Source organism: Python bivittatus, unplaced genomic scaffold (genome assembly GCF_059951505.1).
Source record: "Python bivittatus isolate LINGU-HERP-01145 unplaced genomic scaffold, Pbiv_v1 ctg000470_np1212, whole genome shotgun sequence".
Taxonomy (NCBI): Eukaryota; Metazoa; Chordata; class Lepidosauria; order Squamata; family Pythonidae; genus Python; species Python bivittatus.
The window spans coordinates 575,194-589,441 of record NW_028277065.1 but is presented as its reverse complement, the minus strand read 5'-3'; the positions used below and the strand labels follow the sequence as shown (position 1 = coordinate 589,441).

The following is a 14,248-nucleotide window of genomic DNA, read 5'->3' as shown; positions in this document are numbered from 1 at the left end:
GGGAAAACTTTTTGTTTTTCTGTGATGTACCTGTTAATTGGCTGGATTTTCAAAACAAAAGAAGATAGTAATTTGAGCTTTTTGTGTATTCTCTGTTGGCACGTGCCTGCATATACAGCCTGAAAGGCAGTAGAGGGTGTGAACAGTCTGCTTACTTTCACTTATACAATAACTATGGTTGCTTGCTTTGGGGGAATTAAAGAAATGTCTAGAAAAGGCCCTTTGGAGCAGCCATTAGAAGATAAAATGACTTCTTTAGGTTCATTCCAATCAATGTTTGATGAATTAGCAGCTAAATCCAAATCCCTTGGAAATAAGATAGGGGAAAGATTGGATGAGATGGTTAATTTGGAAATGGAGGTAGAGATTGAATTGAATATAGATTTGAAGTTCAAAAAAATGCTGGATTATGAAGGTGGTATGAACAAAGATGCTGCGGATTCAAAAATGGATTTAAAAATGCCAAAAATGCTGTTTCTGGGAGAAGGCAAGGAGTGAATGACAGGGAATCAACTTGTGGGACACTATTTGAAAGGATTAAAGATTAAGCTCTTTAGAAGTAAACAAAGGGCTTACAAAGTGAACTTATTTGATTATGATTAATGTATATGTTGAGGGTTTTGGTGGTTACTAATGGGATCTTTTTCTGACCAGGATTGAATGATAAGGTTTTAAAGATCTTTGTATAAAAGGGGAGAGATTTAAAATAAACTTAAATTGCAAGGACTGTGATTCCTGCTTCCTGATAAATGTACAGTGTTTCTCCTTATCATTGTGATGATTCCAAACACTAAGTCCTTCTCTCGCACATACATACAGAGACATACACATATTTTCCCCTATTATTGCTTATTGCTCCCGTGGGATATTCCAAAGAACAGGTTATATGTTTAGAATTTTCATAAGAAATCCTCTCCATTTTTTTACTCAAGAAAATTAAATTCTTATGGATACATACACAGACATACATATTTATCAACTTTCGTATGTGGTCTTTATGTGTGTATACAAGTATATACTCTGTGAGATTCTACCAAAATTTGATTCACATTAGAATTTTGAGAATCAAAGAGGTTATGATTAATTAAATCTACATTACAATGAAAAGTAAATTGATTCAATCAACTTTGTAACTGAATTTAGTAAAAGACCTGCCTACAGGTAATAATTGGGAAGCATCAAAATGCCTGCCTTTTTTCCCCCTCTCCTTTGCAGAATTAAATCAAAATGTCAGGGCTTTAATACTTTCAAAGTTTCTGATCTTCATTAAGGTAAAGAAGTCTATCAGATTTGAAATAGAAGAGACTATAAATACTTTATCAGCCAAAAGCCTGTTTAGAGTGACATTTGTCCATATGGAGACTGTTCCTGAACAAAAATGTAGACTGTAGCTTTGTTGTCCCAGACTCTTCTTTAAAGTTACTTCCTCCTCTAGATTCAGCCTGGTTTCTGTCTGACAATAATTATTCTGTAATGATAATTCTTCCATAAGTTCATATGAAAACATTCTATATCATAATTATAAGGTATAATACAATAAATATGATAAATGTAGATATAACGTTTCCTGAATCTTTTCCTTTTAGGGCTAATGGATAAACAGAAAAAAAGTTATGGAAGGTTATTTCAATATATGATTGCTGTGATGTGATTATTATATGCACAGAGAAGGAAAGATTCAATTCCACCCACTATGGAGGAATGGTTGGTGAAATTGACAGAACTTTGAGATGATAAACTAATTTCTTTGATTAGAAAAAAGACATTATTTACATTTATTGGTGACTCAAAACCTCTTGTGAACATTTTGTGTAAAAATGGAAAACAATGAACTTATGATTTATGGTTTTGATGATTAGACAGGATAGATTATAGAAAGAAGAGTATTATAATGAAACTTTAGAGACAAACTATAATAGTAATTATAACTGCTGTGAAGAATATCAGAAGCTACTGCTTTGAATCTTTTTTCTTTCTTTTCTATTTTTAAGTTTTAATAAGTATTATATATAAAAAAGAAAAGAAAATTCAAGGAAATTCAGAGATACAAAATTGATTATCCATGCTTTATGTCAAGACATATTATATTTCTGAAAAGAAACAGAAGGATATGTATTATGAATGTGGCCTGATCTCATAAGTGTGAACATTGACACTACGTTATGCGGAGAAAAGGAATGTTAGAACAAGTGGGAATAAGTGGAATTCAGCTAAGACTCTGAATCATCAGAAACTGTCATCACAAACTTAATATGAACATATATCCATATGTAGACTGCATTCTCATCTTGGATTCAATGTTGGGGCACGTCATTATGATGTCACTGTCTTCTGTTGTTTTCAATTCCTTGCAACTTATGGATCTTAGGATTTAAACAGAAGGAGGTAAATTGAAAGTTAAAGTAAAATTAAAAGGAGGTAATTTAAGATTTTCTTATAGGCAGTAGCATAAGGCTATTAATTAAAAAAAAAACCCTTCCATTCACACAGAAAATCTGGATAATTATCAGCAAGCCTCAATTTCTGACTAAACGGATTGAGAAATTGGTGGCTTTATACATTTAGATGCATCTGGAGATACTGTAGGATAATCTGGTTTTGAATCTTTTTTCAGTCAGGCATTGAATTGAAATATATCAGTTTGATCAATGAATAACATGGTGGAAATAGTACTTCCTATAATATGGAAGCTAAAGGTCTATTGATGCAACTTAAGACACCATGTTCCTTTTTAGGAGCTTTGTCACACTGCTGACATATATTCAGCTTATGATCAGTAACAGTTTCAATATTTTTTTCACTGTACTATTATCAAGGTAGGTGACCCCTATCTTAAACTAGCATTTGAATGTGCAATTCTCCTTTAAAAGGAAGAAAGTACATTAGCTGTGCTCATTGTTTACAAATTGCATTATCTGAAATATGAGTCTTGGGCTTATGCACAGAATTCATTGGCAAATAATTGGAATGTAAAAGGAAGTCCTTGAGAGTTAAAACATTCCCAAAAGATCACAGAAATCCTGTCCTTGCCCATTAATTTCTGCATCTCCAGGCAGCAACGTTTGTGACTTTTTTGTTCTCCTTTACAATTTTTTTTTTTTCCAGTTGAACTAATTTGGAATTCACCATATGGGAATCATACTGGTTGTTTTGGGAAAAAAAATATACAGCTGGACTGTCCTCCAGATATTCAATGGAAGACCATTGTCATTGCTATAATCCAGATAGGATAAAGGAATTAAATTCAAAGAAATTTAAAATATTGGGCAAAGCCAAATCATGCTATTATTTTTCTTTCAGAAAGCTAATACATAAGGAACAATTCATTTAGTCCATGATTATCCCTATATTGTGTGTGTATGTGTATGTGCGGGTGCATGTGTGCACACTTACATATTTGGTTGAGTGTAAAAATTCATTTTTTACAAACTTTTCAGGCAATATTTTAATTACAATTTTCTATCTCTCTATTTCTCTCTCACACACATAAAAAATTGAAGGACAGGAGCTCCTTACTACCTACATGTTGTTTTAATTAAATTCTTAGGAGGAAAATCCAAGATGATTTTTTCTTTCTAAATTGTTCTGCAAGCTTGGAAGATTGCCAGGGCTCTAATTAAGGTGTGTAAAGTTCAGTAAATAACTCTCATTAGATGAGAGGATCAATCAATTGAACTTTAACATAAATTGAACTTCTTATCTAATGAGACTTGTTTTTTTAAAATATGTTAATTGTAGCACTATATTAAATTTAATAGATTTTAAATATATATATATACTACTTTAACTTATTTCTTTGTTCAAATAAGACAGAGAAAAAATAATTAATATTCTTGGCATTATCATGTTTTCCAATTAATAATAATGAAACAAAATTATATTCATTATTTTTTAAGTGTTTGTGGTCCCAGAAGCAAAATTAGTTTTTTTCCTTATGTATTAGTTTATTTGAGAATGCTGGAGTTTATAATGATGAAAATCATACATGGGGGGAAAAAAAAAAGGAAAGTAATACTTTCCACAGAGAAAATGTAGAAATAGTTCTAATATCAATTTTGTCAATTTACATTAAGAAATATCCAATTAATTCCAATGATTTTATCACTGCCATAGATTCTTCATATGCCACTTGACTTCTGATAACTTTTGTACATTACCAATGAAATGTTATGGAAGTATTATGTCAAATTTCAGAAGTATTCCCTGGTGGAGAATCTGGAGATGGATAATAGTTGGCAAATGTCTAGTAATGTCAGGAGAGATTGAGAGAGAGAAATAATATGCCATCAAGTCATTGTCAACTCTTAGCAACTACAAAGATAAAGATAAAGATAAAGATAAAGATAAAGATAAAGATAAAGATAAAGATAAAGATAAAGATAAAGATAAAGATAAAGATAAAGATAAAGATAAAGATAAAGATAAAGAGGCAGAGGCAGAGGCAGAGGCAGAGGCAGAGGCAGAGGCAGAGGCAGAGGCAGAGGCAGAGGCAGAGGCAGAGGCAGAGGCAGAGGCAGAGGCAGAGGCAGAGGCAGGTAGACCTCGCTTAATGTCCCTAATTGGGATCAGGAACTCTGTCATTAGGCAGCATGGTCGTTGAGCACATCACATGACTGTTCCACTTTATGACATCATTTTAAGCATTTTCAGTCCTAGTCACTAAGTAAGGACCACACAGGTCATTAAGGACAGTGATCATGTGATCACAATTTCTGGCTTCCTGCTAGTTTCTCCATTGACTTTGCTTGTGGGAAGTGGCAGAGAAGGTTGGAAATAGCAATCACATGACTGCAGGACACTGCAATGGTCAGAGATGCAGGCTGGTCCCCAAGGGCCCAAAATGTGACCACGTGACCATGCGGTCACTGCGCGGGTTGTAAGCCCGAGGACCAGTTGTAACTACCACTCGATCAGCACCATCATAACTTTGAACAGTCACTGAATGAGTGGTTGTTAAGCAAGGACTAACTGTATAAATATAGATACAGATGATATAGATATAGATGATATAGGTACAGGTACAGGTACAAGTACAAGTACAGATCCAGGTACAGGTACAGATAAAGATAGGATTTGTGAACGTCATAGTCCTATTTATATTCCCCATGTGATTAAAGTCAGCAAATGGAAACATGTCACCCTGTGGATTTTTTTTTTTTTTTTTACTGTTATTGCCCTTCATGGGCTGAAATGGATGTCTTAAACATGGAGTCTGGTGTCTAATATAAGCTTTCTTCACAATTTAGAATCTTCTATAATCAAACTGTTATAGTAGGTTCTAATTTACATATCAGTAGAGGAGGATGTCTCTTCAGCATGCTCTTGCCTGCATCATGTGTGAGTGGGTGAGAAGCTTTCTATTATTTTAAAAAAGCATAAAAATAAGAATATATGTCAAATGTCTTCCTCTATAAATATCAAATCAAAACAATTCATGTTTAATTCTGAAAAATAATTTACATGATATGAGAATTCCAAAATCAATATGTTAATACTTTCATTAGACTAAGTCAGATGTTACAAAATTGTATAAAAGCCATCAACTTCTCCAGAACAACCTTATGGTAGGGGAATAGTTATTCATATAGAGCTGTAGTAATACAGTTATTAACAAGAGCTGCATTAATTACAAATATTCATCTAATACAAGTCATTGCTAACAATGGTCAATGCCTTCCACTTCTTATTAAACTACAGCTTCCAATATTTTTCATCATTTTTAGATGTTTCCTTCATGTTTGTGTATGTATGTATGTACACACAATCACACAAACACATATGCACCCAGACATTTGTATACTGACATTTCAACTAACGTTCAAATAGATCTTTTTTTCTTTTAAAAACATTTCCTTTTTTTTTTTCACTTTTTCAAAGTGACTTTGCACAAAATCCAATGAGCACAATTTACTGCTTATCTCCTAAACTCTTTCTCCCTTATATTTACAGTTCAAGTACTTTCATGAAACACCAGAGGCTGTGAGACAAATAATTGTTTTCCCAGAAATTCTCCAATCAGTTTCTGCAGTCCTCTTATTACCAAAACCATTTCTTCACAAATACTACATTTACAGAGGCTTACATGATTTTCCCTCTCAGAAAATCTCCAGTCAGTCATTTTTCTACTGATCATCCAGTGAAGAAAAGTTAGTCATATAGGGCAACAATTACTGTATGATTATACGCATTCATTCAGCTTCAGTAAGATTTGGAGAATGGGGAAAAATAATTTATAGGTTGTTCTGCTAGAACAAAACTGTGGGAAGTCACTTATTGAGTGCCAAGAAAACCAAATGGCTGTATTCATAAAGTCACCAGAATTTAAACTCAAACTCCATCAAATGGAGATCTGATTTTAGCATATTACATACATACATACATACATACATACATACATACATACATACATACAAAAAGTAATATGCTGCCCTCCAGATGATTTAGACTGAACTTTTCACAATGACTTACCTTTGCCATGTAGCCTAGGACTGATAGGAGGAAAACATCCAGGGGATACCTGCTATTGACCCCTGACTTGTTGCTTCTGCCAAATTGCCTCTGGAAAGAAAAGCATTTAATTAGATTGGTCCTGGTTGTACTAATTCCCTCTATTCTTCTGCTCCAGGAAGACAGTATATCAGAATAAGTGAGATTTATTTCTGAGTTGACATGCATAGCTTCATCAGAAGACAACATCTGGCTCACTTTCTCTAGACTCAGAAACTAAGTAAAGTTTGACTTTATTAGGATAAGGATGAAGGCAAACAATGAACACCAATATGGTAAGATAGATGGTGAAGATGAAAAACTGAAGAAGGCAGTGAAAAAACAATCCCACATGGACATGGACATAGAGTCACCATAACTGGGTTTGAGATTTTAAGTAAATAAGCATGGACATATTATTTACCTTAATATTTTATTATAGTCATTTCATTTAATTCACTGAAAAATTAGATGTAATTCAACATGACATTGCTACCTTTTGCTTTTAGAAAATCTGGTTTTTCAAAAATAAGAATTCTATTCAGTTTTATCTCTTTGAAAATATAATTTGAGAAGTTCATGATTGCCTCCCTGCCTGAGCTACTTTATCAAAAGAAAAACTCAGAGCCAGTTCTGTCGGTGTTCTTCTCACTCAGTGAGTTCTCATAAGATTAGCGTTAGACCTGGGATTAGAGGTAATGTTCACATTATTCTCCATGACACTTTGAAACGAGAATTGAGGTAAGAATTAAAGAGACATTAGTGTTAGGCTTGCTGAAGTTGTTCAAAGATTCTGAATGCTAAGCCCAGGCCTAGTTCTAACAGAGGAATTCTAACTATATTTCAGGTCTCACAAAATGCTTTTATTCCAACCATTTGAATATTGTTTGTTTAAGATTCCCAATTAATTTGAATCACTATATGAAACTTATTGTGCTTCCTTTTGAAAATGTTCCATAAAATTGGGCTGTAATCTCTATGTACATTTGGAAGGGCACTGCAATTGCTGTCATTCAAATGCCTTGAGAAATTAAAATCAAAGACATTTAAAATACTGGGGGAAGCTGAAACATACTCTTATTTTTCTTTCAGAAACTTAATACATATGGTACAATTCATTAATTATATTATATAGTTTTTGCTTTCCTTGATCACCCCTTTAGTATGTATGCATATATTTTTGTGGCCATACATATTTAGTTGAGAGTTACATTTCCCCTTTTCTCAGAATAAAAAGGCAGCATTTGAAATGTGTGCTATAATTTATTTGTTTAGTTATTTACAAAATTGAGGACCAAAAAAAAAAAAAAAACCCTTAGCATTCATTAATTGTTTTAATTAATCTCTTAGAGAGACAGTTCAAACTAACTGTTTCTTTCCAAATTGTTCAAATGCTTGGAAAGTTTACAGGACTCATACGATTTTTTTTTAATTTATACTACTTTCCCTTACTTATTTGTATACATCAATGACAGAAAATAGTTCAAAAATATTTGCCTTCCAATTAATTTATATACCGTTTAAAGGTTTGTCTTATTCCAACCAGCCTGCCAGATATATCTAGATTAACTGCAGGCAAGCATGGAAACAAGGGTTGGGTGTTGGGTACCTGGTTCTGTAAAATTTGAACATGGAAGGATGATTGATGAAAAATCACAGGGAAAGTTTTCAGAGCACATCAGCTATGGCAACAATGCTTTCTTAAGATAATGGAATCTGCTTTCCATCCTTTAAGGGACTCCATAACATAATGTATAGTGGAAGGCAGAAGCAGAAATCTTTTGCCACCTATGTTTTGCAAGTAGGGAAAGTCATTGTTTCAAGAATTAGAGGCTGGGGTTTATGTCAGTTCTGCCTCCATATTGTCTTGGTATCCCTGGAGGGCACTTTATGATTCATCCCTGAGGTAGCTCAATATCTCTACAGGTCATTCAGTAGATTGTTGGACTATTAACTTAATTCCACTTCCCTACTCACGTACAATGCTCAGTGGTAATCTGGACTTGTGAATTTCAGTGTAGTGTACTTGGCAGGTTCATTGTGATAGTATAACAGGGAGTAGGAGAATAATGTATAGTATGCACTGATCTGAATTCTTTGGAAGAAAGGTAAATGTAAATATGATAAAATTAATAGTAAGACCCAATCCAGTTGCGATCAAAGATCCACATATTAAAATAAACATATAAACAAACAAATAAAAAAAAAAATAAAAAAAACAAAGAATGTAATTAATAAAATAGTATAAGGAGCTTAACTTCTAACTGATGGATTTGTCACATTTGTACCAGATGTTGCTGCGTTTTCACGTCAGGAACACAGAATGAGGCTATTGTGTTGGTCACAATAAGACCAGTTGTGCATATACTGCAATAATAGTAACAGCCTTTCAGGTGAACTCACTGAGGGTTCATAAATGATATTTCCCCCACTGGAGGAGAATCCATTTTTCCTTTATTATCCTAGCAGTTCTTGTTCTCTTTCACACTTTGAGAAGGCAAGCTCACCTTCCCTAACCATCTGCTTTCAAACTGCATTGGGAATATAATAAATCTTTTAAAAATGAAGATAAGAACTAATACAAACTAATATAAACTAAAGAAAAGGAGAAAAGAGATCACTATGGCAGTGATAAGATCATTGGAATTAACTGGACGTTTGTTAATGTAAATTGGCAAATTGATACTGGAACTATTTCTGCATTTCCTCTGTTGAAAGTATTACATTCCTTTTTTTTTTTCCCCCCAAGTATGATTTTCATCATTATAAGCTTCAGCATTCTCAGATAAACCAATTCAAAAGGAAAAACTAATTTTGCTTCTGGGACCACAAACACTTACAAAGTAATGAAGATCATTTTGTTTCATCGTTATTAATTGGAAAGTATGATAATCCCAAGAATATGAAATATATATTTTTTCTCTGTCTTATCTGTACAAAGAAATCAGTTAAAGTAGCAGACTTTTTAAAAATTATTATGTTTAGTATAGCATTATCATTAACATCTAAAAATAGCATGTTTCATGAGATAAGAAGTTCAACTTATGTTAAAGTCTAATGAACTTTAAAATAAAATGATCCTCTCATCTAATGAGACTTATTTACTGAACTTTACACACCTTAATTAGACCCCTGGCAATCATCCAATCTTGCAGAACAACTTGGAAAGAAATAATGATCTTGGATGTTCTTCCTAAGAGATTAATTAAAAGAACTTATGGGTAGTAAGAAACTTCTGTCCAACAATTTTGTATGTGTGTGAGAGAAATGAGAGAGAAAATTTGCAGTTAAAATGTTGCCTGTTATTTAAAAAAAAAATTAAAGTTTTACAGTCAACCAAATATATGTGTCTGTGCACCCACACACACACATGCATATGCACGTGCACATAATAGAAAGAAAATGAAAGAAAAATGAAAGAAAAATTCAGTAAGATTCAGCATTGCCCAATATTTTAAATTTCCTTGACTTGAATTCCTTCAACCTAAATGGATTATTTCAGTGACAATGCTCTTCCACTGAACACCTGAAGGAAAGTCCATCTGTATATTTCCCCCCCCCCAAAAGAAAACAGCATGATTCCCATATGGTGAAATTAGTTCAGCTGGAAAAATAATTGTAAAGGAGAACAAAAAAGACACTAACGTTGTTGCCTGGTGATGCAGAAATTAATGGGCAAGGATAGGATTTCTGTGAACTTTTGGGAACGTTTTAACTCTCAAGGACTTCCTTTTACATTCCAATTATTTGCCAGTGAATTCTGTGCATAAGCCCAAGACCCATGTTTCAGATAATTCAATTTGTAAACAATGAGTACAATTAATGTACTTGGTTCCTTTTAAAAGAGAATTGCACATTCAAATGCTACTTTATGTGAAAAACATCTTGGAACTGTTACCCATTTAATAAAATTATCTCCAAGGTCCATATGCTCCAGAAAGCTAAGCAAAAAAGTTCAAGTCAAATTCTCAAAGGCCCCATCTGCCTCTAAGAATATCAATGCAGCCTGTTTTTCATTATGTTGCTCCAAGTATTCCAAAATATCCAAAACATATCTAATATTATCTCATAATTGTTTTTAGGTAAAAATTCACATTGATCTTCATGAATAAAATCCTGTAAAATGATCTTCAATCTTTCAGCAAACTATAATATGTATCATTCCATAAAGCATGCATAGTAGTGGCAATTAACAAAGATGGGAATTATAATGAAGCACATCTGGAAGATACTAGACTGGGCTGCAAAATTCCTTCTGCAACACAGCTCAAAATTAAGTGAAAGATCAGCTCCCTTCATCATTATATGCATTGGTCCTGAAAATGGGCAGAAAATTAAAATATTTTATTAATGCCTATAAATCAATGGCCTTAACTATAAAGCTATATTGTGTAAGCTGATGATGGTGATGGTGATGATGGTGGTGATATTTGCTGAAGTCCCATAGAGAAAGTGAAATACAGAAGGAAACTGAACAATGCACCAGAAGTAGGCCAGACAGTGGCAACATCCTCCACGGAGCTGGACTTGCACTTCTACTCAAGGTTTTGAACTACATTCCTTTAGCATGTTTCTTCCTTAGTCTGCAGCTGCATAGCCTTTCTGGGACCCTGCTGAGTTGGCTTCCACAGTCTGGAAGAAGACTTCATTAGCCGGGTAATAATAACTGATGAACTGCTTGATTGGATAGCTCACATATAAAACTAAGCTGATACTTTTTTTAAAAAAAAGTTTGCCCAGTAAATATTTGCAATAGTAATATATTTCAAGATCTGGACTCTTTGAGTATTTCTATACTTGTGAGTTTTTTTCTAAAGGCAGCATTTTAACTGCGTATTATCATTTATTTGTTTAGTTATTTACAAAATTGAAGGAAAAAAACCCTTAGCATTCATAAATAGTTTTAACTAATCTTCAACAGTTCAGATTAACTGTTTCTTTCCAACTTGTTCAGGTATAGATATAGATATAATTTTTATTAAAACTTTTAAAGAAGAAGATAAAAACCAACACAAACTAATATAAAATAAGGAAGAAAAAAGAAAGAAATCAAAGAAAAAGCAAAAAGTGCAAGAAAATACAAAAAGTTGAAGAAAACTAGAAAAGAAAGAAAAAAGATACAAAGCAGGGCTTCAGATATTCTTCCCAGGAGTTATAAGTGCAAATATATTTTAATCTCTCTCTTTAAAGTTACATCATATGACTCTTCTTTCTATAATCTATCCTGTCTAATCATCAAAACCGTAAATCACATCTTTCCAACTTGTCCAAATACTTGGAAAGTTTTCAGGACACTTAACAGATTTTTTTTTTAATTTATAATACTTTCACTTACTTATTTGTATACATTAATGTCAGAAAATAGTTTTTTCAAAAGTATTTGCTTTCGAATTAACAGTCAAACCCCATTATCAATACAGTTTTTCAGTATTTTTGATCCCAAAAGCAAAATTAAGTATTTCTGAAAAGATTCTTTTTTCTTTTTTAGTACTACTTTAGTACTTTAGAACTCATACAGTATGAATGCACTAGACAGACTTTGAAGATTTACCTCTGGCAGGTATGAATAGGCCAAAAACATTCCATTGTTTTAATTAAGATCATGACAACATTTTCAAACATCTTCATTTACAAATGTCAAAGAAAATGTGACACATTTGTTCAGGCAGGTTCAGTTTTTTTTAATTGTGAAAAAGAAAGAACAGTTACAAAAAGGAACATTACAGAAGACTACCAAGTGTACATGTGGACAAGCTCATTAAAATAACTCATAGGTTGCAGAATTAGGCACAAGCTATACCTTTCTCAAGAAGAACCTTATTATATTAAAACACTTCTTTATAGAGTTGCATTCATACAGTTATTAGTTCAGTGCTGTACTCATTGCACATCTTCACCTAACACATTTGATTGCCTTGGGTGGATTACAGTGGTCCTGAAGCATTATTGGGATGTTTCTTTCAATATCTATCTATCATCTCTCTCTCTCTCTCTCTCTCTCTCTCTCTCTCTCTCTCTCTCTCTATATATATATATATATACACACATACACATATACACATACACATACACATACACATACACACACACAGACTCACCTTCATGCATATGCATATCCTTTAATAAACATTATTTTCATATTGGTAATAAAAATTGCTTTGATTCTACAATGTTCAACATGAAAAAAAAGCTATTTCTTATTACAGAACTATTTCGACACAATCATTACAATTAAAGTTATTTCTGTAACTGTAAATAAGCTATTTCTTATTACCAAAACTATTACTAAACTAAATAAGCTATTTCTTATTCTTCTTATTTACAAAACTAATTTATTATTACAAAACTATTCGTATTACAAAAACTATTACTAAAATATTACCAAATTAAACAAGTTATTTCTTATTAGCAAACTATTTCTACACAATCATTACATCTACTGGACAGACCTGTACTCATGGCACATCTTCATCTGACACATTTCATTGCCTTGGGTATATTACCATGGTACTAAAGTATTATTGGATGTTTCGTTCAACTTTATACATACATAGATTCATATCTATGAACATGCATAGCTGTAAAGTGCATTTAAACCAACTCTTTAAAAATGCCCCTTCATTTCTCCTTTAATAAACATTGTTTTCATATTAGTTATCAAAAAATGACTTTGATTGTGCAAAGTTCAACATGAAAAACACAGCTATTTCTCATTACCAAAACTATTTCTACACAATCATTACATTACAATTTACAGATTAACAATTTTCTGGAAGGATCAAAGGTTTAACTTTAAACAATGTTTTTTTCCTGAATATCTCCAGGCAATTAGTTTCCATAGTCCTCGTTTCATATCTTTATTCCGCATGCTATATATTACTGGATTCATGAACGGTGGAACAAGACAATAGGCTATAGTGGCCACCAGATCCATCTGGGATGGGATCCTGTTGATTGGCCGTGAGTAAGCAAACATGCCAAAGAAGTACAACATGGACAGCACAATGAGGTGAGGCAAACAGGTAGAGAAGGCCTTCTGCCTTCCTTGCTCAGAGGGGATTCTTACTACTGCCTTGAAGATCTGTGCGTAAGAAATAACAATGAAAAGAAGGCAGGCAAAATAAAAAGCCATTGTGAGGGGAATAACCCAAATTTCAATGAGATACATATCAGAGCAGGAGAGCCTGAGCAGTTGCGGGATTTCACAAAAGAACTGGTGGATCACATTGGAGCAAAAGGGTCTTGCAAATGTGGCACCAGTGTGCAGTGTTGCTATTACAATGGCCATCATCCATACATAACTTGCCAATTGGATGCATCTGCTTCTGTCCATTATAGTTTCATACTGGAGTGGATGGCAAATGGCAACAAAGCGGTCATAGGCCATCACTGTCAACAGAAGGATTTCAGATGCTGCAAAGACAACAGAGGAGAACATTTGGGCAGCACAATGAGAAAAGAGGATTATCCTTGTTCTCATTAAGGAGTTGGCCATGACTTTGGGGATAATGACTGAGATATACCCCAGATCAACAACTGATAGATTTAGAAGAAAGAAATACATTGGGGTATGAAGGTGAATATTGAGAATTACGATGATGATGATGAGTAGATTCCCAATCACAGATGCAATATAAATTACAAAAAACACCAGAAAGTAGAAATTCTGCAATTCTGGAACATCAAAGAAACCAACAAATACAAAATATGTTGTCATGCTTTGGTTGGACATTTTTTAGGCAAAAGGTTATCCTGTGGCTTC

General features: G+C 33.2%; 1 protein-coding gene and 1 long non-coding RNA gene across 2 annotated transcripts; both read right to left on the bottom strand.

The window, feature by feature from the left end:
- Positions 1-2,072: 2,072 nt before the first annotated feature.
- LOC148215515 (uncharacterized) lies at positions 2,073-12,980 on the bottom strand. Its single transcript, XR_015796585.1, has 3 exons — positions 12,936-12,980; positions 6,469-6,558; positions 2,073-2,363 (listed from the first exon to the last, which is right to left on the bottom strand). It is a non-coding gene; the product is annotated as an uncharacterized LOC148215515 (long non-coding RNA).
- A 284-nt stretch (positions 12,981-13,264) lies between these two features.
- Positions 13,265-14,218, bottom strand: LOC148215514 (olfactory receptor 14A16-like). Its single transcript, XM_088142905.1, has one exon. The coding sequence runs from the start codon at positions 14,216-14,218 to the stop codon at positions 13,265-13,267; it is 954 nt and encodes a 317-aa protein (XP_087999031.1).
- Between the last annotated feature and the right edge of the window lie 30 nt (positions 14,219-14,248).